Source organism: Pavona decussata, unplaced genomic scaffold, assembly GCF_977016875.1.
Source record: "Pavona decussata unplaced genomic scaffold, jaPavDecu1.1 SCAFFOLD_84, whole genome shotgun sequence".
NCBI lineage: Eukaryota > Metazoa > Cnidaria > Anthozoa > Scleractinia > Agariciidae > Pavona > Pavona decussata.
In genome coordinates, this window is record NW_028145502.1 from 2,715,571 (window position 1) to 2,742,167 (window position 26,597).

General features: G+C 37.9%; 5 protein-coding genes across 5 annotated transcripts in view; 2 read left to right on the forward strand and 3 right to left on the reverse strand.

Moving 5' to 3' along the window:
- The window catches only part of LOC146475433 (uncharacterized), a 72,355-nt gene that overhangs the window by 18,814 nt on the left and 26,944 nt on the right, over positions 1-26,597 (reverse strand). The gene's annotated exons all lie outside the window — the stretch shown is intronic.
- On the forward strand, positions 5,550-8,381 carry LOC146475436 (lactosylceramide 1,3-N-acetyl-beta-D-glucosaminyltransferase-like). Its single transcript, XM_085115558.1, has 2 exons — positions 5,550-5,937; positions 7,189-8,381. Exons 1-2 carry the CDS (start codon positions 5,569-5,571, stop codon positions 7,954-7,956), a joined length of 1,137 nt encoding a protein of 378 aa, XP_084971684.1. The 5' UTR covers positions 5,550-5,568; the 3' UTR covers positions 7,957-8,381.
- Positions 10,397-13,413, reverse strand: LOC146475437 (uncharacterized). The gene is made up of 2 exons (XM_085115559.1): positions 12,770-13,413; positions 10,397-11,966 (listed from the first exon to the last, which is right to left on the reverse strand). Exons 1-2 carry the CDS (start codon positions 13,262-13,264, stop codon positions 11,211-11,213), a joined length of 1,251 nt encoding a protein of 416 aa, XP_084971685.1. The 5' UTR covers positions 13,265-13,413; the 3' UTR covers positions 10,397-11,210.
- Positions 17,821-20,562, reverse strand: LOC146475438 (uncharacterized). Its single transcript, XM_085116040.1, has 2 exons — positions 20,266-20,562; positions 17,821-18,841 (listed from the first exon to the last, which is right to left on the reverse strand). Exons 1-2 carry the CDS (start codon positions 20,560-20,562, stop codon positions 18,077-18,079), a joined length of 1,062 nt encoding a protein of 353 aa, XP_084972166.1. The 3' UTR covers positions 17,821-18,076.
- On the forward strand, positions 23,828-25,666 carry LOC146475439 (uncharacterized). The gene is made up of 2 exons (XM_085116041.1): positions 23,828-24,313; positions 24,658-25,666. The coding sequence occupies exons 1-2, from the start codon at positions 23,828-23,830 to the stop codon at positions 25,411-25,413; spliced, it is 1,242 nt and encodes a 413-aa protein (XP_084972167.1). The 3' UTR covers positions 25,414-25,666.

Consider the following 26,597-nt stretch of genomic DNA (forward strand, 5'->3'; position numbering starts at 1 on the left):
CCTTCCTACCTCCCTTGCTCCCTCCCTCACACCTTTTCTCCTACTTCCCTTACTCTCGACCTCCCTCCTTCCTTTTTACTTCTCCCTCTCCCTCCCTCCTTTTTTCCTTTGTCTTTCTCTCTCTTCTTCATTCATTCCTTGCTACCTCCCTTCCTCCCTCCCTCCCTCTTTTCTCCCTTCCTCTCTTGCTCCCTCCTTCCTTCCTTCCTTCCTTCCTTCCTTCCTTCCTTCCTTCCTTCCTTCCTTCCTTCCTTCCTTCCTTCCTCTCACCTTCCGTCCCTCCTTCCTTCCTTCCTCTTGCCCTCCCTCCCGTCTTCCTTTCTTTCCTCTTTCCTCTCGCCTTTCCTCCCTCCCTCCCTGTTTCCTTCCCTTTTTCATTCCTTTCTTTCCATCTTCTACCTTCTCCTCCTCGTTTCCTTTCTTGCTGCTTATCTTCCTTTTTCTTTCCTCCCTACCTACCTTCCTCTCTGCCTCACTTTCCTTCACTCTCTCCCTTCTTGCCCCATACCTTCCTCTGCCTTATTTCCCTTCCCTCTTTCCTTCCTTACCATCTTTCATTTTAATTCTATTCCTTCCTTGCTTTCTATCTTCCTTCTTCCCTCCTTTCCCTCCGTTTCCTGCTTCATTTATTCATTCTATCAGGATATATTCATCCCAATATTTATTTGTACATAGCCAAATATTTTTACTTAAGTTTTGTCGTTTGACGAACAAGTGGCGGATGAAGTAAATAGACTTAATCAAGTTGAACATTGTCCAGACACTTTAAAATGAAAAAGACATCTACATAAATTGAAAGCAGTTCTGCGATGTGTTATCTTTATGACTTGACTTTAATATTTTCTTTGGAATTCTAACTTAGCAGCACATCTTGTAATATCGATTTGTTTTCTTTGCCTGACCACCTGTGCCATATAAGCACCTGGCTTCTACACCCCATCTTTATCTCTAGTTTGTGCTAAGTCAAAGAGTTATTTTTAAAGAGGAATGTGATTTTTACGTCAGTGATTTGGTCAAACTGTGTAAAGTATTTGGCAGACTACGTTCATACAACGCAGTCTGCCAAATACTGCAGCAGTCTTCCGCGATTTTTTTTTTCTAGTACAATAGAAAGGAAATTTGAAAAACTTATACCTGCAGCCAAATTATATGATTAATACTAGGACGGGTTCGTTTCCGGAATACATGCAGTTCTAACTGCATGGAATAGACGCTGTTTATGTTCTTTCAGTTTGTGTCCAATTCTGGTTTAAAATGAACAGAATAGTATTCCGTTTATTCTGCCTCTGATAGCAGAATGACCGGAGTGCAGTTTACGCAGAATAAAAGGAATTGCTTCCTTTTGGGAAGGTTTTCAGGTTAATAGGAATAGGCGGAATTACGTTCTCCTGCGAGCGATATTCTGTTCGTTGTCTTATTCTTGAAGCGGAACAAGAACAACCGATAATGTGCAGTTGATTGCGCATGCGCCCCTAGTTTCTGGACAGCTGTCTTAAAGTTCCATTGAAACAAATATATTTTTCGCCGGCTATTCAAACCAGCGACACTTAAAAAAATGGCATTTGCCTTTTTAAAGGCGCAGTGTCACCTACTTTTAGTGCCGGTCACTTTGAATAGCCAAAACAGTATTTTCATAGGTGTAAAAGTTAAAATAAGCGGTCCAATTTTGTTAACAATGGCCCTACTAGTGCAAAGAAACTAGTATAATTCATCTTTGGCTGTGGATAATAGGGATGGAAATGGGTTGCAACTTGAAAAAAAAAATGGCCAAATTTTCCAGTTCCTCCTGTGTATTTTAGAAATATTGACAACAACTGTTCTTAATTATGAATTCATTCCACTGATTTGCCTCCTGGTGCTCAAAGTGCAAGTTCATGTAAGATAAGAAGTACTTTATGAAATATTTGAGTAGTTCTCTATATATATCAATGCCCCTTTGAAGGATAATTAGCCATAAAGAGTTTACAACGGAAAGCGAGTTTTGTTTTCAGAGGCCCTTGGCCTTATCCAATGTCCCCCGAGATCAAAATTAGGAAAACATTTCCTAAGAAAGTTAAACAAACTCAGTGCTCTTCCGTAACCTTCGATCAGATCCCAAACGCGGTCCTTTAGTTGGCACATGCCATGGAATAGACGCTGTTTATGTTCTTTTGTGTCCAATTCTGGTTTAGAAATGAACAGAATAGTATTCCGTTTATTCTGCCTCTGATAGCAGAGTGATAAGAGTACAGGTTACTCATGCCATTCATGACAAGAATAAGAGGAATTACTTCCATTTTGGAAGGTTTTTAGGTTAATAGGAATATGCGGAATTGCGTTCTCCTGAGAGCGATATTGTCTTTTGTATTATTCTTGAAGCGGAACAAGAATAATGGGTAATGTGCCAGTTAGATTGCGCATGCGCCCCTAGTTTCTGGACAGCTGTCTTAACGTTCCATTGAAACAAATGTATTTTTCGTCGGCTATTGAAAACCGCGACACTTATAATAGATGTCATTTTCCTTCTTAAAGAGGCAGTATCACCTACTTTTAGTGTCAGTTGAATAGCCAAAAAAAATATTTGCATAGGAGGGTAAACTGTAACAAGAGATTTTCGGCTGACTAAACGGTTTTCATGCGCGGAGGTAAATGACACAAATCGGACGTTGTCGAACGGAGAAACAGCGGGAAAAAGCTTGGAGAGCACTAAGCTTTGCAGCGTGGCACTTGTTACGGATGCCAAGGTACAGGGTCGTTGTAACTCGTCCGCGGCAGGTGAAGTAGAAATAAACTCTTCAACAGAACTGGAAGACACAACTTGTTTATTCGTAAACGTTCGCACATACACTTCAGCGTCCTATGGTAACTCATTCCGGTAATTCATTCCAGTAATTCAAAGTTGTACAACGTACGACCTTCTTTTATATGTTCAGAGAATATCAATTAAGTTTGGTAAGCCGATATTGCGCTGGAACGGTGCAATTATTACTATTTCCTGGATGTTTACCGAAAGGTCGTTTGAACGGGAAAATCTAAGAACCTGTATTTAAACAGCTTTCGTTCATAACGCAATAACGATCGGAACTTTTGCTATACGCTAACGTGTTGTGCTCTGTCTAATACTCCAAAACACCTTACGAGCACGGCTGAATAAACATTCATTTCGACGAGTAATTCACATGTAAAGATTATCAATTTCCTGAAACACTAAACTGAAAATGCTTTACGATTTCTAAGAGATTGAAATCCTTTTAAACACTACTTAGAAATAGTCCTTGTGACAAAACGTTTAAATAATCGTCCAATTTTTGTTAACAATAACCCTACTAGTGCACAGAAACTAGTATTATTCATCTTTGGCTGTGAGAGAATAGGATGGAAATAGATTGCAACTTGAAAAAAAATGGCCAACTTTTCCAGTTCCTCCTGCGTATTTTAGAAAAATTGCTAAAAACTGTTCTTATTTGGTGAAATCGTTGCATATTTTCTTCCCGGTGCTCTAAAGGCAATTTCATGTAAGAGAAGAAGTACTTTATGAAATATTTGAGTAGTTATCCATAACAGTGGCCCTTTGAAGGATAACTAGCCGTAAAGAGGTTACAAAGGAAAGCGAGGTTTGTTTTCAGAGACCCTTGGCCTCATCCAATGTTCCCCAATGTTCTCAACGAAGTTAAACAGCTTGGTTCAGTTATTAAAAGACAGTTTAGACGATGTTTAACAAAACCACGTTCTAAGCCATTTTCAATTTTGCCAACAATCATATCTAAACATTGTCTGCTGCTGTCGGTAACAAGAAGACCTGCACTCCAGACTAGAAAACTATTTATCTACTTAAAACAAACCACTTATAAACAGATTTGGAGGTCCACTGATTGTCTTAAGCCGCGGCCTAAGTTAGACTCTGTTTAAATAACTGGGCCTTTCAGTGCTCGGCCGTAACCTTCGATAAGACTCCATAACCGGTCCTTGGCACATACCACGATACAAATTGGAATTGTAAAGGTTGGCACTCATGCTCTGTGGTAAATAAACTGTTTGTAATATGGTAATTTGTATTACTTAAACAGCTGTCTACTTGTTCGGACGTAATTTGTTTCTATTCGAAAGATACGATAAAAATCATTTTACTTGACTGAATGTCTTGCGACAGCATCACTGATAAGTACTGTTCAGGCAGCAGTTTTCATTGCAATGGTCATTCTCCCGGATTTTATCCACACCCTCAAATGTTTTTAGCAGTAGAGTGGTTTTCAAATGAGTGTCGAAAGTAATTTCGCGTTTGCTTTGGTTTTGTATTACTACGCTCTGTGATTGGTTAAGAAAACTCGCGCCACTTTCTCAACCAATGGGAATCCAAACCAAAACCAATCGTGTTTTGGCCGCACGCGTTTTCCCGCGCTTGCATGGCGCCAGTTACATGTATTTGCTTCGAATTCTGATTGGCTCGTTGTGTTGTTTACATCTGTTGTGATTGGCCAGAGTAATTACTTTGGTTTTGGTTTTACGACACTCAATTAAAAACCGCTCTATGAACAGGAAGTTTGGCCAAATGTTCCGGTTTTTTCACTTATTATAATATTAACAAAAAGTTGAAGTACATTACAGTTGCCAGTGACCAAAACGATAAATACACCAAGACTTTCAAAAGCAGAAAAAGGAAAAGAAAATTACAATACAATATAATATAGGAAAATAGAGAAGTGACTTACTATAGCAGAGGCTTATTCTAGTGTTATTTAGGTTCTATGAATATAAAACCGGCAGTCATTTTAGCAGAAAAAGGAAAAGAAAATTACAATAGAATACAGTATAGGAAAAGAAAATTATTCAATACAATTTAGGAAAATAGATAAGTGATTTACTATAATTATAACTTAAAACCGTTAGTTATTTGAGCAATAATCGTGTTTTAAGAGGGATAGTCACCTTCATTGTTTAGCACCCGTGTGAGAAATGGACGGATAAGCGGTATTTTCTGGTGGTTTTTCCAATTTTCCAGGGCGTTAGGACAACCTCACAAGGTCACCCAAAAGTCCAAAATTTTACTCTGGAAAAATTCTCTTCCACTCAATCGGCTTTACCAGGAATTTCCGAAATTTTTAGTCGAATGGAAAGTGTCCCCTGTTTTGATACAAAACTCACTGCTTTTCATATGTAAATCATGTTGTTCTTGTGACAAAAGTTTGCATTTGCATTTGAAAAACCCTGAAAAGCAAAGTCAACACAAAAAAGGGCTGTTGGTCTTTATGTAAATATAGGTAGTCTATTTCGTTTTGAGTCCATTTTGAGTGGTTTAATCAGTGACACAGCTTCATTGAAGTGGACTGATGACGCATAGTTTTATAAAAATTGCCTTGGGTAAGTTCCGCAATACCAGTATCTATGACAACATGCTATAAGGATTGAGGTATATCGTATGTATTTGGCAAAATGTCAAGGCAAGGTAACATTTCGAGACATCGATGTCTGGCAATTGCCAATGTTCGTAAGAGCCTTCTCATTGCCTTAATATGGACAATATTTATCATCGCCTGTACTTTTCACCTTGGCGGCATCTACCACAGGACGAAATCGAAGAAACAGCAACAAATGGTGGTACTTTCGAATGCTTCCGCCAAAGTGAAGCTCTATAAGAACAACTCCAAGGTAACGATAGACAATGAAGAAGGGCAACAGGATGCTGTTGGACCGTTCAGAGGGGCAGGCAGAAAAGCAAGATTCTTTAAGCAAGATAGGCTTCTGCCTTTAAAGATAATGTTTTTAAATGCTGGTAAAGACGCCACGGAGAAGGAAAAATCGTTGAACGGGAACAGCAAGCAACTCCCTTTAACAAATTTGCAGAGCGAGAAAGGAAATAAGCAAGAAGTTCTTCTAGTTGTGATTGTGTCGAGTGCCGCTAAACGCCAAGACCGGAGGAATGGAATTAGACAAACCTGGTGGAGGAAATGTATTGGAAAGGTATATTATTATTATTATTATTATTATTATTATTATTATTATTATTATTATTATTATTATTATCATTATTATTATTATTATTATTATCATTATTATTATTATTATTATTATTATTATTATTATTATTATTATTACCATGTACAGCCCTTGGTAGATATCAATCTAATGTTAATATTAATTAAACAGAAATGGAGGAATAGGTGGTCTGCAACCAGTTCCTGGAGATCCAAAAAGACAATGGCATGGCGGCAATGTTGGATGGCAAAATAAAAGGTTCTATCACCCAACATGGCTGCCACGCCCTTTTCTTTTGGATCTCTAGAGATTGGTTGCAAAACCACCTATAGGGCTCAGAATATAAATATATTTTTCAGAGACCAAACTCAGACAGCGCCACGAAGATCACCTTTTATTGACATCAAAGGAGTGACAAAGGTGTGCAAAACGAACCCCTTTGTCTTCCTTTGACGACCCGAAAGGCGAGATAAAATAAATCTGGTTTAAACGCTGAAACGCTTTTCAGTAGCGAAACAAACCAATATAAAACCCGAGAGGCAAAACTACAAGAAATTTGAACACTGAACATACTTCAGCGGCCAAACAAACCGAAATCACAGCCCGAATGCTCAAAACAAAATAAATTTGACAGTATTCTAGGAATAACACATTCAACAGCCAGCAAACCAATATCACGAACCTAAAGGCCAAACTAAGGGTGCGTTCGATTGACCCTATTGCGGATTAGGAATACATACAATTAATGATTTCAAGAAATGCCTCAAATGAGGTTTTTGGAGTTACTTGAATACAAAACAAAATCGCTCTTAAATTTTCATGTGTCAGCGAAAGTTTGCAGAATGTCTTCGTAAATTTACTTAAAAGAGAAATCTAACAGCTATTCCGCTTATTCTTATTCCGGAATTCGGTCAATCGAACGCAACCTAAAATGCGACCTAGAACGCTGAACGCATTCGGCGGCCAAGCAAGCTGTATACACATGCTCGAGAGGCCAAATAATACTGAACCGCACATTTCCGAACAGCAAAACAAACACAGCATACAGAGGGCAAAGCGAATATAGGGTGACCATAATAGCTAAAGGAGAAACCGGAAACATGTTTAAGGAGGGCTTAAGGACGGTGCCTACTTTGTTACTACATATACGCGTACGTACTGTACGTAAATGTTGCAGCTCTAGTTAACATTGCAAAAGAGACTGAGTAATTACTATTTTACCACATTTTCTTGTAGCTGATAAAGTGCGTCTTTTTCACTGACGGCCTTGGACTGGAAGAAGGGCAAAAAAGGCGTCTCTTGAAAGAACACGACAGTTTTGGAGACATTAGGTTCTCGCCGACAGAAGATGCAACCATAATTTTCGGCGAGCGGTTTCTCTACCATATTATGTGGGCAAATTCCAAATTTAACTTCCGGTATCTCTTGCGACTTGACGATGATTATTTCGTGTGCGTGGACAGATTGTTAAACGAATTACCCTTTAGACCGACAGCAAATCTGAGTTGGGGGAGCTATCATTGCCAATATCATGAAATAGTCTATATGGACGAAGCCTGGGTGCTGTTTTCGAAAGACGTCATTGAGAAATTTCTTGCACAAAATTTGCGATCGCTGTTGTGCCATCCTTTCGGGGACCAAATGTTTTCATTATGGATAAACGCGACAAGGATTATTCTAACAGATTTTGATGATCATAGGCTTCACCACTATCCACCGGCGGGAAAATTAAGCGAGTTTTTTTCGATGACTGACGTTTGTAACAAGTACATTGGAATACATGGGAGCTATCCTGATTTAATGCAACATCTATGGATGAACAGCGATGATGGCCCCAAGACAATTACTAAACTGACAACACTTAATACTACGTGCTCCCTTCCAAAGATTTTCGATGTGGATAAATTTGAGGGTTTTTATAAACATAAACCTAAATTATGTTTGGAGAAACCTCGTTGGATTTCGGGTTCTTGGGAAGGTAGTGAAAGCCAAGAGTTTCAGTAAAAAATGTAAATAAATGTGTGGTTTAAGCTACAAAGTTGATATCTAAAGGTAGTTTGACCACCGGAAAGAGATTCAAGGGCTGACATTTCGAGCTCTGGCAAAAGAGGCGAACTCTTGAAACATCAGCCCTCTAATCTCCAGCTGAATCTCTTAAGTCCAGAAATGCACCTAACCCTGATTTTGGTTACTTCGTATAAAACAGGCCTTTTTTTCGTTCTCATATGACTTCATGTTTGACAGAATTATGTGTGTTTTAGTGAGAATTAATGTTAGGGGACACCTTGTGATGTCTAATATACAGTTTATGAATCTCATTAGCGTGCATCTCTGGACATAAGTTTACGGTGGCCAAACTACTTTTAGTTATCAACTCTGTTGATGAACCAAACATTCGTTTCTACTGCCCACCGACGCAGCACCACAGTTTTTTTTAGAACCTAACCCCACATTAAAAGAAATAAAGCCATGTTGGTTTTCAATTTCGATTTGTCATTGCTGTTTTGTTTTAAGGTGGGGGTTCACCTGAAAGCCGTTTTCACGCCGCTTAAAATCGGTCAAATGGAAATATCGTGTTTGCATTTCAAGCAATACAAAAACCCTCCATTCATAACACAAATCAATGATTTGGGGTGTTTTATGAATTTTTGAGTGATTTTAGGTACAATTGTAAGGAAATAATTTTTCTTGAAGGATTGGTAAAATTAAAAGAAATAAGAAATGTTGAAGATTTAGTGAAGTTTTAAAATTAGGATTTGTAGTTAATAATTAATAGACGGATACCAAGTTAGTCCACTAGCAACCTGGGGTGCTCTTGCGTGGTTATCGACTGTCTGTTAGTGTTCCAAAAATCATTTTCTTTTTTCTATCCATTCTTAAAACCTCTTCAAATTTCACTCAAATTCAGGTAGAGCCCCGCCTTAATTAGCTTTCTTTTTCTTTCCCTTTCTTCCTTAAATGGCTACCTTTCATTTTATTTTATTTTATTTTATTTTATTTCATTTTTTTCAAATTTGACAAGCTGTTATGACAACCTTGTCTTTTCTGTCACTTCCCCCCTCGACTAGCCAATGCTATTTGCGGGAAGCGACCATTTGTATTTTCTTTTGTCAAGTAATGAATAAAGTTGAATAAAGTTGAAAGTAGAACGCCCACATATTACAATAGCAAGGTTTATTTGGTCTCAGTCGGCATGATCGCTAATTTACAAGTGCTTATGTTTATCTCGATATCTACGTCTTGCATAACAAGACGCCGAATTTATTCTTAACGATTAAACTAAAAAAGGAAAAGGAAAATTTGACAAGCTGTTATGACAACCTTCTCTTTTCTGTCACTTCCCGCTTCGACTAGCCAATGCTATTTGCGGGAAGCGACCATTTATATTTTCTTTTCTCAAGTAATAAATAAAGTTGAATAAAGTTGAAAGTTGAAAGCCCCCATATTACAATAACAAGGTTTATTTGGTCTCTTATCTCGATATCTCCGTCTTGCATAACAAGACGCCGAATTTATTCTTCGCGATTAAACTTAAAAAGGAAAAGGAATCGTTGGGTCAGAGAATTAACTCTGCAGTGTATGTTAAAGTGCTTTGTGAAACCATGAAGTTCGCACTGAGTATTAGCTGGGAGATCGCACTAGACAAAGAAAAAAATATCGGCGGGAATCGAACACTGAATAAATTTAAGAGAAGATCGTTTCAGCTGCTCTGCTCCCAAGAAACAAAAGTACCTTCAATTAAGCCTACTGTTTGTTTCCTAATACATGCAAAAAGTTGTAATCTTTGGAGCGTTAGTGAACAAGCAAACAGAGCAGAATGTGAAATAACTTGTTTAGAAAACTGAACAGGTGAATCACCATATCTTAAGTTACTTTGAAATTACAACAGAAGAATCAATAAACCATTTAATGTATGTTGACATCCTAATTTCGCGGCCTGTCTGTCTTTTTGTTAGTCATCTGAAGTCTTTTGATAGTTAAATATGTTGTATATCTAGACCATTTTATATTTCACCCTTTTTCATACTTTTCCACAGTAACTTGACATCAAGGCAAAAATAACTTAATTCCAAATAAAGCGAAAATGTCAACTCATAAATAGTACTTATCTTGACACGTACCCCAAGTGATTGGGTTACGGCGCTCTAAACGATATTAATAATTCATGTCCAGATCGTCCTACCAAAGCAGGCTTTCAAGACGAAGATTCCGTTTCCTAAAAGTTTCTGCGACTAAACTTTTCAGCTAACGGTATCCCAACAGGTCAGCCTGTATTGGCTTATATCAGGGTCATACCCATAATAACGTCTTTAAAAAACCAACAAACGATCTCGGAACACAAGATACGACAGTTTTTAAAAGTGTTTTTAAAGTATCACTTAAAATGAAAATGTATTAACCTTCTGGTTGGGTGCCAGTGACAATTAAAAGCGCAACTGTTTTGAACTGAACAAAGACTCGCTTCTTTGAGTCTTATAAACATCCCATAGGCACCCTAAAATAAACGAAGCCTATACCCATTGTGCGCCCGAAAACTATGTATTTTTTGCAACAAATCGAGCTGCACTCTGCATGTATTTTGAAACATGTTTGAAAGTATACTTATAGGACCTGAAAAGCGCACGGTAGCCGATCGATAAGCGGCTTTGTTTGTTTAATTTTTAAAATTCGTCTATCTCCCAAAACTTTAGTAACTGGGAAACTAATTCCTTTTGTTTTCGAAGTGATGAAATTAAAAATGTTGTTAAGAGAACCAAACTTGAAGAGGCCAGCTATAATTTTCAGAAAGCCACCAGCAGCTGGTAAATTCAAGTGACAGGAATTTATTCCATAAATTTTCTACGGTTTTACAAATTCAGCTAAAGAATCCAAACAGATGAACCTGTGTTAGCTTTACACAAATGTCTCTTCTGAAAAGATCCGGAAAATAATTATCTTTGAAAAACAGAACTAGAATTTCTTTCCTCTACACCAATGCTTATGAACTAAAGCAGTCACCATTGTAAAGAACTTTATTATTGAATGCCACAACTACGGGCGTTTTTCGTGAGTGAGAACTGGCTTGCAAGAACGGTCGATTCGTAAATGAAAAGAGTGCACAAGATCTAGCAATTCTTCGAGAGAAATGTAAGTGCCATTTTAAAGAAATTCAAAGAACTGGGGTATAGCCAAGCCTTTAAATTGGAGAATTCCTTCCGCAAAATGACCTGTCTGGCCTCCTAGTTATGAAAAATGGAAATTTTCCTTAGAGTTGACCATCACTCAGAACCTTTCCAAACTTTTAATCCCCCAACCCAGCGGGGTCTATCCAAGCAAGGTTTCGGCGTGAACTGATAAATGCCCCTGAATTCATTTACATCAAAAACGTGTTTAAGAGGGCAAGTATCATTCAGTAGTGTCATAGAAGTTATATTTTTCGGGCCATCGTTGCTGTTTGTCCATAAATGTGGCATTATATTGGGGTAGCTACCGTGTATTCCTATGTACTTATCGCAAAAATCGGACATCAAAAAGAACTTTTTCGTGTTTCCTGCGCGCGGCTGGTGATGGAGTCTGCTATCATCAAAGTTCGTAAGATTAATCCTTGTCGCGTTTATCCAAAAAGAAAACGTTTGATCTCCAAAAGGATGGCACATAATTGAACGAAGATCTTGAGCAAGGAATTGCTCGATGACATCTTCAGAGAATAGTGCCCAAGCCTCGTCCATGTAAACAATGTTCTCAGATTGGCAATGGTACCACCCCCAACTTAGGTTTTTCCTCGGTCTAGAAGGTAATTCGTTCGCTAATTTGTCCATGCACACGAAATAGTCATCGTCAAGGCGTAGAAAGTACTGAAAGTTGAACTTGGCTTTCGCCCACATCATGTAGTATAGAAATCGCTCGCCGAATATCATGGAGCCGTCTTCTGTAGGTGAGAACTCAATGTCTCCAAAACGACTGTGTTCGATTGAGAGTTTCTTCCTTTGCTCTCCATCGAGTTGAAGGCCGTCTGTGAAGAAGACACATTTAACCTGCAAAATAGGAGTTGAGATTAAATGGCAAGTATCTCTCGAATTTGACCAAACTGAAATGTTTGTCGGTCAACAGAGACAAAAATAATAATAGTAATTGTCTTACAGCTTTTCTTTGATTGACGTCCACCAAGACGCAACTTTATCGGAGTCTTTTGCAGGTGATAGGTCGCGTGTTATTGGTAACCGCTGTAAGTTTTGTTATAAATTATTACCCCGGTGCAATAAAGCTATCGATTGGTGCCTCTGCCCAGAGACAGAGTAGTAAGTCGGAATGGATTGAAACTAAAAACCGCCGACCGGTTAGCTCAGTTGATTGAGCATCGGACTACCGTGCGGGAGGTCGTGGGATCAAACCCCGGCCGGACCAACACTTAGGGTCTTTAAATAACTGAGGAGAAAGTGCTGCCTTTGTAATGACATCTGTAAATGGTTAGACTTTGTAGTCCTCTCGGATAAGGACGATAAACCGTAGGCCCCGTCTCACAACACTTTAATGTTCATAACCCTGTGGGACGTTAAAGAACCCAGACACTAATCGCAAAGAGTTCCCGGTGTGCTGGTCTGGTCTTTGTGCTGTTTCATGATTTCATGGGTTGGGTGGGTAGGATGAGGTCGCTCAATGGACATATGCTGATGTAAGCCACATTTGAATATATATATGAATAGAAAATGCGGTATATAAATGCATTACCATTACCATCAAAAATGTTATTCTAACGTTTTTCAAGTTCTCGCATTTTAGTTTTCAAAATGCGGTCGTGAAGGTAACACTGAAAGTGGCTATAAACAAAGTAGCATACCTTTCCAGTACATTTTCTCCACCAAGTATTTCTGATTGCATCTCTCCTGTCTTGTCTTTGACTTGCGCTTGTTACAATCACAAGCAGAAGAACCTGGAGTTTACTTCGTTTCTCTCTCAAATCTGCTAACGGCACCTGAATACTATTCCAATGCACTGAGCCGTTTCCTTTTTCTCTGTCCTCTTTACCAGCATTTGCAAACATTACCTTTAATGGCAGAAGTCTATCCCGTTTAAGGCGTCTCGTTTGTTTGGATTTCTCTTTTAAAGTTGCAGTAGCTTGGCTTCGACTTTCCAAAAGCCCTTCCTTTCGTCGTTGGAGGTGCCTATCGACATATTTCGAATGACCCCAGATTTCCTTGGCAGTCTTCGACACGTTAAATTTTTCCCAGCTGATATAGATGATTATGAATATTGTCCATAACGCCGATGCGCCAAAAAGGCACCGGCGAAGGTTAATAGATCGACACCACAAAGCGTTTTCCTGTCGTAACATTTTGCCAGAAAAAAAAAAAAAGAAAACCAGACAAAGAAGAATATCTCTTCCAAAAATGCTGATATTGAAGAAAACGTTAGCAAAAAGCGTTAAAACAAAGAAAAGCAACAACGTAAAACGGTCAAGAATGATCGATCAGCCCTAAATGAAAGCAAGCTCCTAATATGTAAGATTTGTTCTTTTGGGTGGGTTTAATTTATGGTAATTTTCATGTGTTACAATGGCAACTGACTACAACGTTGCGCAGCCGGATGAAAGATGAATTGTTTAGTAATTAAATGGAGCTAGTAATATACATAGTGTATTTAGGCAGTTAATTGTAACCTTGCTCCAGAACTCACCCTCTCCTCTCCAAAGGCAAAAAGCGCAAATTTTAGGTACATAAAATTCTCCAATAAACAGCAGTCAAAAAGAAGTAAGAGCTTGTTGTCAACTACGCACGAACCTAAAAATAAACAGGTTAAAATTAATGGGTTGTGGGTGGAGTGATTCGGCTGGCGCAATTATCACCATGGTTAAACAAAGTCTTTCCTTAGCGACTGCTAATAAAGGAGGTTTGAAAATGTGATCTTACTTACTTAGTGTCAAATTCGGTTTAGTAATTGTCGCTTTGAATTTCTTCAAATTATTATCAATAGTTTGAGGAGCTATATCAAACACTTGGAAGCAGAGTGTTTTATCCGAATTTTTTTTTAACTTGGCCGCACCTCGTTTTTTTAACCCACTTCTCGTTGTCTGGAAATCGGATAAAACACTCTTCGAAAATCCGCGTATTTGACATATTAAATCCGAAATAATCTCGCTCCTAGCCACTGTTTCAATTTCTTCCTTCCGGCCTCAGAATTTTTCCCCCGGCCGGAGGAAGCGATCATCTGTTTTAATAAAAGAAAAGCAAATGGCTTTATTGTTTTTCAGAAGTGGCGGCTAAAAGATAAAAATCGCATTATATCAACATGATAAAGGGTTCTACAACAATTAGAAAACGTTTTCTTGCTTGCTGTTGGGGGTACAGCTGTTTAAATCAGTATACATCAAATTAGCATATTTTGAGCTTATATTTTCCCAGTTAATAAAAGAAACAACTGCTTGTTCTGTGGTCCTAAAGGAAAATAGAAAATGAAGTTTAGGCCATGGCCAGGGAACGATAAATTTGTTTTCACTGCCAAAAGTCTACGGCTGCTTCCGGATTAATTCTGTAGAAACAGGTCAAACGTTTCCTGACGGGTGACCGCGAAAACTTAAGTGACCGTTTAATAAAGAGAATTAATTTTTTGGGGCTTTGGCAACTTACCGCTAAATAGAGGTTCACCACTTGATACGGTGCCGCTTGATACAGGTCAGCAGACGTAAACAACGCAGCGAACCAATTAGAAGCCGAGGCAAATACATGTAACCGGCGTCAATGGCGGGAAAATGCGCGCGAGAAAGTCACGATCGGTTTTAGTACGATTCTCATTGGTTGAGAAAGTAGCTCAAATTTTGTTAACCAATCACAGAGGGCAGCAAGCCAGGAATCAAAATCATAGCAATTGATTCCTTTCGACACTCCGTTGAGACAGCTAGTAAATTGGCAGTTTTAAGCTGCATAATAGGCGCATGAAAAATATAGTCCCTTCCTCGCTTGCTCAGCTCTTTCTCGCGTCCTAATATTTTTTATGCGCGTACTACGCGGGCTAGTATTTTATTTTCAACAGGCTACTCATGAAGATTCGAGTCAGGGTCATCAAACGCGAACTTAAAATACTGAAAAGGCTGCCTCTTGTGTTTCTCTAACCTCTCTAATACAAATATTAGGGCTCACATAAAAATGTCTCTTAAGATATTAACATAACATATAGAAAAGTGAGAAAGGTACAGATCGCTTATAGAATACAAGGGTAGACATCATAGAGCAAATGCAAGAACAGTGTCGATGGTGCAATTTTAGCATTTAAGCCAGAAAAGACAGAAACATATTGTGGATTACTTTTTTAAAATTCTTACGAGGAAGCTCACGTGTAGTGTTATTCAGAGAATTCCATAGATTTGGTCCTAATCTAGTGATAGAATCCCGCATTATGTTCTTTCTCGATGGTTTAACATAGTAATTACCAGTGGAGGAGAACCTTGTGTTATTAATGGATTGTCCTGCCTCGATCCAAAATCTGTCCCGCACTTACACCCTTTCAAAAAAGCTACTCATGTACAATCTGTTTTGCAAAGCGAGCTCAAGAGACTGATATCTATAACTGAACCTTAGTTGTGTCCCAGTTTTTAGCTGTATTTTAGTTTTATTTTAGTGTATTTTTAACCTTTATTTTAGAGGACCCTCATGAAAACCACCTTCAGGTGATTAGAGGCCTACTCTTAAAATATTGTTGTTGTTGTTATTATTATTATTATTATTATTATTATTATTATTATTATTATTATTATTATTATTGTTATACCACTCAAGATTAGCCGAGCTATTATCTGCAAAAAAGCAAGAGAGCTACGCCACAACAATTTAATGGGAGAACCCCGAGAAGGAGGAACTTAAACGTTAAGGACAGGGATATAGAAATAGAGAGGGGCCAAGCAGGACTTCGCTAGACTGCTATAGATACTTTATTATGGGTTGATTAATAGGGGTTTCTGAATTTTTCTCATTTTAGTACATGATTGGTCACATAAATGACTTTTGTTCTTTTTTTAAATTTAATATTATTGTTTTTTTAAAAATATTGTGCTTGAAAATAGCCCTGTTGTTCTTCGAGATACTCTTTTTTTTAACCACAATTGAATTGTAAATAGGTTTTTTACTATTCTTTTTTCTACTTTTTACTTGTGGACATCGATTTTCCTTGGAATATTTTATTAAAGAGATCATTTAATTTTTTAAAAAAATAATAATTATTATTATTATTATTTTTATTATTATTATTATTATTATTATTATTATTATTATTATTATTATTATTATTATTATTATTATTATTATTATTATTATTAACCACTAGTTTTTACAAGCACAGGTGGAATGGCCGACGAATACAAGAGATTCCATAGCCGCCTTGCAGAGCTACTTGCGTTAAAGAAAGGAGATGACTACGCTACAACCATTTCTTGGATAAGAGCGAAGGTATCCTTTGCCACTCTACAATCAGCCTTGCTGTGTCTCAGAGGAACCAGGAAAAAGAGAAGAGTAACCAATATGTCTGACATTGACATTACATCAGAAACTGCGCAAGCCAGAATATAAATAGTGACTTTTTTGTCAGTCGTCTACTTCAGGATGGTTGAAAGTTGCAAAACTCGCGTTATCTGTGATTCGACTCTAAGAAATTTCCAACACTTTTTGTGAACAAAAAGTTAGCATTTAGTTGCAAATAACCGATTTACGCTTGCTTTTCGGTATCATTTCAAAGAAAAAACTCAGTTTTACTTAGTAATCCGTTTCACAATTGTAAATAGGTTTTAATAGTTCTTTTTTTATACTTTTATCTTGTAAATAAGCAATTTTCTTGAAATATGTAAATAAAGAGATTTTAAAATTATATTTTATTTATTATTATCATTATCATTATCATTATCATTATCATTATCATTATCATTATTATTATTATTATTTTTATTATTATTATTATTATTACTATTATTATTATTATTATTATTATTATTATTATTATTATTATTATTATTATGTAAAAAGATGAAAATGATAACGGACATGATACAGATGTTACGTATCCTTTGGCGCCTCACATACCACATGTCCGATACAGCCAATATAATGAATTACACCCTGCTCTCTGAGTCAAAATGGCTTAAAAGGAAAGGACCGCAAGTCGCTCCAGCATCTCCTATAAGCTATGCAAGGCAAATGCATTCTAGTTTGACAATTTTAAAAGCTTGATGAAAAGAATTATTAGGTTGCCACTACTAAAATATCAGACACATTCTTCCTTCATTTAACCTTTATTTAGTGCGGCCTTGTTTTGGAAGTTAGCATAAAAATACTAAAGCTTAACCAGTGAAATGTAAATCTATTGACGTCCTCTTAGAAGGAAAGTGATTACTCGTCTAAACTAACGTCAGATGACGAAGTTCAAAATTTTTTAGTTTGTTATTGATCTGCGTTAATTGGCGTTTTCTTTGGTTTTGCCTTACTGTGCTCCAAGATTGATTAGAAAAATTCGCTCCACCTTCTCAACCAATGAGAAGCAAACCCACATCCAATCAAGACTTACTCGCGCGCATTTTCCCGCGCTTGGCGCCGGTTACACCGACGTATTGCTCCCAGTTGTGCCAGTTGGCTCATGTGTTCTTTACCGTCTACGGTGATTAGTTAGAATAATTACCTTGGTTTTACAAAACTCGGTTGAAAATCGCACTTATAAAATTGTGGGACTTGCGTTTCACACGAAGAAGCCTAAAGCCCCTACACGAGCAATTTTTATGTGGCAATTTTTATTTGCCCGTGTAGATGATGAAAAATGACCAATTTTTATGTGAAAATTGCATTTGCTTTAAAGCTGGCGTGTTAGTTTTTATGTGGCAAATAAAAATTGCCACATAAAAAAAATTGTCCGTGTAGACGAGATGCCACATTAAATGTGACAATTTTTTCAACGTCATCTGTGGAACCGAGTCCCTCAATTCCCTAACATTTGCGCATCCAGCATGGCGCCATCTTGCTTTTCAGTGCCTTTCCATGGTCATCTCCGCTGTGCGAAATTGTTACTACCGCAAATTAACAACAAATATTTGTCGAGCCATCTACACGGGCAAATAAAAATTGCTACATACAGTTGCCACATAAAAATTGCTCGTGTAGACGGGACTTAAGTTTCACTTGGAATTCTGAGAGCCTTTCCAAGACTTTATTCCGTTAACCCAACGTGGTCTATCTATACAAAGTTTTGGTTTAAACTTATAAATTCCTTCAAATTTATTCACATCGAAACTCTTTGGAAGAGGGCACGTATTTCTCAATATGGTCAGCTTCGTCGTTTTCTTGGGGCCATCATTGCCGTTTATCCATAGCTGTTGCATTAAATCAGGATAGCTCCCGTGTATTCCAATGTACCTCTCACAAACTGCAGTCATTGAAAAGAACTCCTTTAATTTTCCTGCCGGTGGCCAATAATAAAGCCTGCGATCATCAAAGTCTGTAAGATTAATTCTTGTCGCGTTTATCCACAAAGAAAACATTTGGTCCCCAAAAGGATGACACAGCATTGAACGAAGATCTTGAGCAAAGAATTGCTCAATGACATCTCCCGAAAATAGCGACCAAGATTCATCCATGTAAACTTTATCGTGAAACTGGCAATGGTACCATCCCCAACTTAAGCTTTTTCTTGGTCTGGAAGGCAATTCGTCCATCAGTCTTTCTATGCATACAAAATAATCATCGTCAAGTCGAAGAAGATAAGTAAAGTTAAACTTTGCTTTGGCCCATACTATGTGGAAGAGAAATCGTTCGCCGAATAACATACTCGCATCTTCTGTAGGCGAGAACTTGATATCTTGAAATGTCTTTTGCTGCTCTAAGAGGTCTTTCGCTTGTTGGAGGTGATGTTGGAGACCATCTGTGAAGAAGACGCATTTAACCTGCAATGAAAGAGTATGTAGTAATGATTTAGATCAGTAATTATTAAAACCCGATCAATATATAATACAATTTCAGGGATTTGATTGGCTTTGCTGGCATGGTATATGAGCCATAATTGCATGCCCCACAAACGTGTTAAGTGTATACGACAGCGCATAAGCTGAAACGCTAAAGCTTTTTTGATAAAATAATTATTGTATTCGCGCTTGTTGGATACGAGATGCATGATTATAGTCAACCAGACGCTACTTAGCTATCTACCATCTCGTGTTTATGTCGCGCTCGTGAAATAATTGTTAATTATCCCAACATGTTATGAAAGGTGTTAGTGAACGTGGTTGGAAATTATAGTTAAAAGGTAATAGTTTGTCTCAAGATTGTACAGGATCACACCGTTTTGACCGCTATACACAACGTTCTGGTCTTCATCAGGCCATGATGTCAACTGGCTGTGTATATCAATATCAGTGGTAGCCCCGTGGTTTGTGGTGATTGGTGCATTTCGATCTTCTCTTTACATGTAGTTGTTACGGGATTGGAGGATTTCGATCCTCTTTGTTCACACAACACGTAGTCTCTCAGAGACTCGTTGTGGTACCAATCCTGAATCGGCTGTTTGGTTGTTTGATCGTGGGCATCTATGTTTTAGGAATTTCACTTCCGTTATCCCTATTGATGTTGTTAGACTTACTACAAGAATGCATGGGCTTGAATTCGGGGGTGGGGAGGGGGAAGCATTGCTATGGGAGGAACGTGGAGAATTATATTTGTGAAGTGGGGGGGGGGGGGGGGGGCAGGAACTTACATATTTAGACTTTTATTCAAAAATTTGGACTTCAGTCTCCATTACTCTAAAACTTGAATTATTCTGACAATCACCGTGCTATTAACGCCATTTTAGACTTTAATGCACTGTTGGACAAAAAAAAAGGGAAGTTGATCAACATTGAACACTCAGAGACGATTTCAGACTGATTTAAAGAGGCAGTATCACCTATATTTCGTGTCACTTTGAATAGCCATAAAGACATATTTAAATGGATGAAAATATTATAATAATGTTTCAGTTTTGCTAACAATAATCCTAGTAGTGCACAGAGACTTGTACCAATCATCTTTAGCTGCGTATGGTTCGGAGGAAGATAAATTGCAACTTGAAAAATTTGGCCAGTTTTTTCAAGTTCTCCTTATATATTATGGAGAGATGGCTTATATTTGTTTAGTTTTGACCAACGCAGCAAAATCTTCGTGACAGTGCCCTTTAATAATCAGTAACCTAGCTACCAACTTACATCAACATGGTTAGGCATGCAATTAATGTTTCAAGAGTATTTAAGGCTGTAGAAATTACGCTCACAAATCCAAACATGAAGTTGAACTGACCAAAAAGTAAGCTTATTTACTACAAAGTAGAGACGCTTACATTTTCCGCACTACATTTCTTCCACCATGTTTGTCTAATAGCATCTCGTCTGTCTTTTCTTGCAGCTGCACTTGATACAACTACCAACAGAAGTACTTGGGGTTTTAATTTATCGTCTATCACACTCAAATCCGTTAATGGAACATCGATACTTGTTGAAGTCAATGCTTTTTCTCTTCGCTTGGCTTCTTCACCAGCCTTCGCAAACATTTCCCTCAGAGGAAGAAGACTGTCTTCTTTAATCTCTCTCTTCTTTGATAGCGTTGCATCGACAATTCCTTTATCTCGCGGTTTCATTTTGTCAAGATCTTGTGGGTTTTCAAAATTATACAGGGGCGTAAAACGATCGCTTTGAGGATTAGCTTGAATATCATGCGTTTCCTTTGCAGTCGTGTTTTTAACGAATTCGAAATTCAGTCGAAAATATCTCCAAATAATCACTTGGCTGTTGTAAAAGTTTTTGCAGCCACCAAAGATCAAAACTAAGGAAAATAGAAAATAAACCATAGCTATACAAACAACACAACGTGCCTTTCTCGTTAGACACCACAGCTTATACCACTTTTTTGGCATATTGTAGAGCAAGCTCAATCCAAAATAACTAGATGTCGCGACCTTTTCAAGAGACTGATAATTAAAGATATCGATTAAATTGGTTGCTTCTTATCTTATATTAAACTTTGCAGTATACTAATAGCTTTCCCTTGAACACATTTGCAGTAACAAACAACCCATATAAGCATATAGATTTAACTGCTATTTTAATTAACGCAAAATTAATAATTTAAATGCCAGACCACTCTGAACATTAAACAAGGTGAAAGTCATTATCATTTTACTTTCCCGGGTCCTTCAACTGCACGAAATACAAATCACATTTTGTGGGCAACATAATTAAACTGGGGTACAAAGAAACTTCCTTACATCCAATCAAATCGATTTTTTTGTTGTATTTTTTTCTGAGTGTACTGACCTATAACCACGTTACAAAGTTGTTGTTTTTGTTGGCAAAAAGACAAACAAAATCTCAAATTCATACCCATTTTTAGAGCTGGTTTGTAGAATCCATACCCGTTTTCAGACCAAAATGGTTAAAATCTATATCCTATTTCAAACCCTAGCGCCTCAAAAACCATACCCTTTGGCGCCGTACATACCTAAATACGCTTATATAGCGGAGTAGTCCCCCCAACCACCCACCGCGCACACGATCCCTAATATGGGTATGTAATGACTTTTAATAATCACCAACAGCTGGAATTTTTAAGTATTACAGATTACTATTTCGTGGGAAATAACCTTTCGTCTATCGTTATCTTTTATCTATCTACAGAAAAGAGGATTCAGGGCAGTTTTCAAGGACAAACATTCTAGCTACGAGAAACTACTGGCAAAAGCAGATATACCATCGTTATACAACAGGCGATTACAGGACATTGTCATCTTCACGTATATGATTAAGCATGAATTACTGCCACAGAGACTTTGTAATCTTTTCCAATTTGACAGTGGCTCGTATTACTTAAAGAAAAGAGAATTTGTTCAACCTCGATTCTCTTCGGTGACATGTGGAAAACACTCACTTAGTTACCTAGGGCCTAAACTGTGGAATGATCTCACTCCTAGAATAAGATATCAACCCTCTCTGAAGCAATTTAAAAGAGTCATACGTAATCAGGACCTTACTGCCCTAGCTGCAAATGTCAGTAACTGTCGAGGCTGCAACCTATGCCGAGAATGACTGTCGTTTACATGAGTTTTTACAATTGATGTATGAAATTTTTTATATTTTAATATGGTTCACGATGTGAATTTCAATATATTGTAGTTTTTTCTTTTTTAGCTAGAGTTAAAATAGGCTATTTAGTTAGGTGTCCACTATTAGTAGAGGAGACCTCTGTACTGTATCCTGGCAACATGCAGCGCATGCTCAATAAAGAGCTTACTTGATTCATGCAGAGTCTTTCTCGCGAACGCCAAAATCGAGCTAGCAACAGAAAGGCTCTGCTAGCAGGGTGCAGTTAATAATAATGCGCCGATCAAATCGAAACTTCAACCAGCTCCCTGCTGATGTCGTTCAACAGTGTCGCGCCTTCTCTTCTTACTTCTTCGCCCAAGCCTTTCCAAGATTAATAATCAACCACAAACAACAACCTGACCCCTATTACGACATTTAATACCGAAGAAGTCAAAGAAGATTCCAGAAAACGCTAACTACAAGATGTACAATAAACGCTGATTACACAATAAGGTACGAAATACACGGTAACGAGAATAATAATAGTAAGTAGACTACATTGAAATTTACAATACTACACACAATTTCCTGAGACAATAACTACTAATATACTAGTGACATTTTTTGACTGATAAAATACGACGAATTCAATGAGACTAAAAATAATTAACAATATCACTAACGAATTTAGATAATGAAAAAGAAACGATTAAATTTCTGCATGCAAACACGAAACATGAAAATGCAAACATGAAATGTAAACAACGAATACATGAATAATAGGAATTTTGTGACACTTAAATTGCAGAATATCCTGCCACTCGAACAACATTGTACGTACCCGGCTAACTAATTAATATGTATTTCTAGTTCTTTAAACGATGTAGATTTTTTATGCAATGAGTCAAGCTTTGCCTTTGTCCCGCATTTGTGTCTACAGAGGTTTTTAGAATATCCATAAAACATCAGTGAACAGTGAAAGACAAAAATACACTGTCAAATGAAAAACCGCTTAAACTGCAGAATACCCTGCCACCCGAACAGTCTACAAGCTCATTTTAAATATGTTATTATGTATTTCGCGTTAAACAACCTTTGCCCGTGTTTCGGAGTTAGGGCAGCTTACACTTGCTGATTGACATTGTCCGACTTAATAAATTCAATTTCCAATCATTTTTCAATAGTTTCAATGTCAAAGTTGTGGTTTTTGTGGTAACTCATGACAGGAGCCGATAAGGATTGTTCTTTAGGAGAACATTTGACATTTGACATTTGACATTTGGCATTTGACAGACAAATCCGACGATAAGGTACGGCATTTGAACACCATTTTGGCCCGAGGGGGCGGGAATTTGAACAATCCAATCTTCAAAAGTTCAAATGCAAATCTTGGGCCCACAGTAACTGGCGCTAGCTGTTGTGGTCACCCTGCCTTAACCCAGTAATCGTTTATTTTCTGTTTCACGTTGTTATGTTCTGTTTGTAGTTTTAAGTTTGAAGGCGAAGTCAAATAAATAAAATAAATAAAATAAATAAAATGCCCGGGGGAGGGAGGATGTTGAGGGTTCGAGTTGATCAGCGCATAAGCCATGGACCGATTCAATCGGCCCTTAGCCTAATTTGCATAAATTTTTTCGGAGGCTTAAGTTCGTCATGGGATTTCTGGCAATGTTGCTTTGATTTCGGGCTGATCGATCATTCTTGGCCATTTTAAGTTGTTATTTTTCTTTGTTTTAACGCTTTTTTTCTAACATTCCTTCAATATCAGCACTTTTAGAAGAGATATTCTTCTTTGTCTGGTTTTCTTTTTTTTTTTCTGGCAAAATGTACGCTTTGTGGTGTCGATCTATTAACCTTCGTCGGTGCCTTTTTGGCGCATTTGCGTTATGGACGATATTCATAATCATCTATATCAGCAGTGAAAACTTTTACGTGTCGAAGACTGCCAAGGAAATCTGGGGTCATTCGAAGTATGTCGATAGGCACCTCCAGCGACGAAAGGAAAGGCTTTTGGAAAGTCGAAGCCAAGCTACTGCAACCTTAAGTGAGAAATCAAAACAAACAACACGCCTTAAACGAGATAGGCTTGTGCCATTAAAGGTAATGTTTGCAAATGCTGGTAAAGAGGACAGAGAAAAAGGAAACGGCTCAGTGCATTGGAATACGAGTATTCAGGTTCCGTTAGCAGATTTGAGAGAGAAACGAAGTAAACTCCAGGTTCTTCTGCTTGTGATTGTAACAAGCGCAAGTCAAAGACAAGACAGGAGAGATGCAATCAGAAAAACCTGGTGGAGAAAATGTACTGGAAAGGTATGCTACTTTGTTTGTAGCCACTTTCAGCATTATCTTTACGGCCGCATTTTGAAAACAAAAATGCGAGAACTTGACAAACGGTAGAATGACATTTTTAGTTTCATTCCATTCCGACTTACTACTCTGTCTCTGGGCTGAGGCACTAATTGATAGTTTTATTGCACTGGGATTATAATTTATAACAAAACTTACAGTGGTTACAAATAACACGCGACCTATCGCCTTCAAAAGATTCCGATAAAGTTGCGTTTTGGTGGGCGTCAATCATTTTATCATTGTGTCTCTGTTGACCGACAAATTCGGGACATACTTCCCATTTAATCTCAACTCCTATTTTGCAGGTTAAATGTGTCTTCTTCACAGACGGCCTTCAACTCGATGGAGAGCAAAGGAAGAAACTCTCAATCGAACACAGTCGTTTTGGAGACATTGAGTTCTCACCCACAGAAGACGGCTCCATGATATTCGGCGAGCGATTTCTATACTACATGATGTGGGCGAAAGCCAAGTTCAACTTTCAGTACTTTCTACGCCTTGACGATGACTATTTCGTGTGCATGGACAAATTGGCGAACGAATTACCTTCTAGACCCAGGAAAAACCTAAGTTGGGGGTGGTTCCATTGCCAATCTGAGAACATTGTTTACATGGACGAGGCTTGGGCACTATTCTCTGAAGATGTCATCGAGCAATTCCTTGCTCAAGATCTTCGTTCAATTATGTGCCATCCTTTTGGAGATCAAACGTTTTCTTTTTGGATAAACGCGACAAGGATTAATCTTACGAACTTTGATGATCGCAGACTCCATCACCAACCGCGCGCAGGAAACACGAAAAAGTTCTTTTCGATGTCTGATTTTTGCGAGAAGTACATAGGAATACACGGTAGCTACCCCAATATAATGCCACATTTATGGACAAACAGCAACGATGGCTCGAAAAATATAACTTCTATGACACTACTGAATGATACTTGCCCTCTTAAACACGTTTTTGATGTAAATGAAGTCAGGGGCATTTATCAGTTCACGCCGAAACCTTGCTTGGATAGACCCCGCTGGGTTGCGAAATTACAAGTTTGGAAAGGTTCTGAGTGATGGTCAACTCTAAGGATACTTTTCATTTAAGTGCAGGGCCGTACATAGCGCAGGGGCAGACGGGGTACTAACATAGTGTTTGAGTTTGCTGAGCTATTTCTTGTAGCTATACTTCTCCGAAATCACACGAAAATCGACTAATTTGACTGAAAAAATCTTCTTTCAATGTGAATTCCAAACAATTAAAGGTCTTAGAGGCAACTTTTTGTGTATGTGTGTAGGGGTGAAAACAAAAACGTTCGACTAGAAACCCTGTCTGCCTTTTGAGGGATGTGCGGTGTTAACCCCCTCAGACAAAAAAACCTACGTACATTCCTGAATTGTCAGAACTGGGTGGCCAGACAGGTCTTTTTGAGGAACGAATTGTCCAATTTAAAGGCTTGGCTATACCCCAGGTCCTTGGATTTTTTTCAAAATGGCACTTATATGTCTCTTGATTGTGTAATTGCGAAGAATTTGAAGATCTTGTGCACTCTATTTATTTAGGAACTGACCTTTCTGGCAAGCCAGTTGTCACTCACGGAAAACGCCCGTAGTTGTGGCATTCAAAAATATAGTTCTTTACAATGGTGACTGTTTTAGTTCATAAGCATTGGTGTATAGGAAACAAATTCTAGTTCTGTTTTTCAAGATAATTAGTTTCCGGATCTTTTAAGAAGAGACATTTGTGTAATGCTAACACAGGTTCATCTGTTTGGATTTTTTAGCTGAATTTATAAAACCGTAGAAAAGTTTGGGGAATAAATTTCTGTCACTTGAATTTACCAGCTGCTAGTGGCTTTCCGAAAATCATAGCTGGCCTCGTTTGGTTCTCTTAACGACATTTTCAATTTCATCACTTCGAATACAAAAGGAATTAGTTTCCCAGTTACTAAAGTTTTGGGAGATAGACGAATTTTAAAAATCAAACAATCAAAACCGCTCATCGATGGGCTACCGTGCGCTTTTCAGGTCCTATAAGAATACTTTAAACATGTTTCAAAATACAGAGTGCAGCTCGATTTGTTGCAAAAAATACACAGTTTTCGGGCGCACAAGGGGTAGACATGGGTAGAAGCTTCGTTTATTTTAGGGTGCATATGGGACGTTTTAAAGACTTAAAGAAGCGAGTCTTTATTCAGTTCAAAACAATTACGCTTTTAATTGTCACTGGCACCCAACCAGAAGGTTAAAACATGAATTTT

Bases quoted from the DNA above. Each gene is read 5' to 3' on its own strand.
- LOC146475436 (XM_085115558.1), top strand. From the start codon at position 5,569: ATGGTGGTACTTTCGAATGCTTCCGCCAAAGTGAAGCTCTATAAGAAC. The intron at 5,938-7,188 runs GTATATTATTAT...ATTTTCTTGTAG, and splicing joins GGAGGAAATGTATTGGAAAG to CTGATAAAGTGCGTCTTTTT.
- LOC146475437 (XM_085115559.1), bottom strand. From the start codon at position 13,264: ATGTTACGACAGGAAAACGCTTTGTGGTGTCGATCTATTAACCTTCGC. The intron at 11,967-12,769 runs GTATGCTACTTT...CCTATTTTGCAG, and splicing joins GGAGAAAATGTACTGGAAAG to GTTAAATGTGTCTTCTTCAC.
- LOC146475438 (XM_085116040.1), bottom strand. From the start codon at position 20,562: ATGAAACCGCGAGATAAAGGAATTGTCGATGCAACGCTATCAAAGAAG. The intron at 18,842-20,265 runs GTAAGCGTCTCT...CTTTCATTGCAG, and splicing joins AGAAATGTAGTGCGGAAAAT to GTTAAATGCGTCTTCTTCAC.
- LOC146475439 (XM_085116041.1), top strand. From the start codon at position 23,828: ATGTACGCTTTGTGGTGTCGATCTATTAACCTTCGTCGGTGCCTTTTT. The intron at 24,314-24,657 runs GTATGCTACTTT...CCTATTTTGCAG, and splicing joins GGAGAAAATGTACTGGAAAG to GTTAAATGTGTCTTCTTCAC.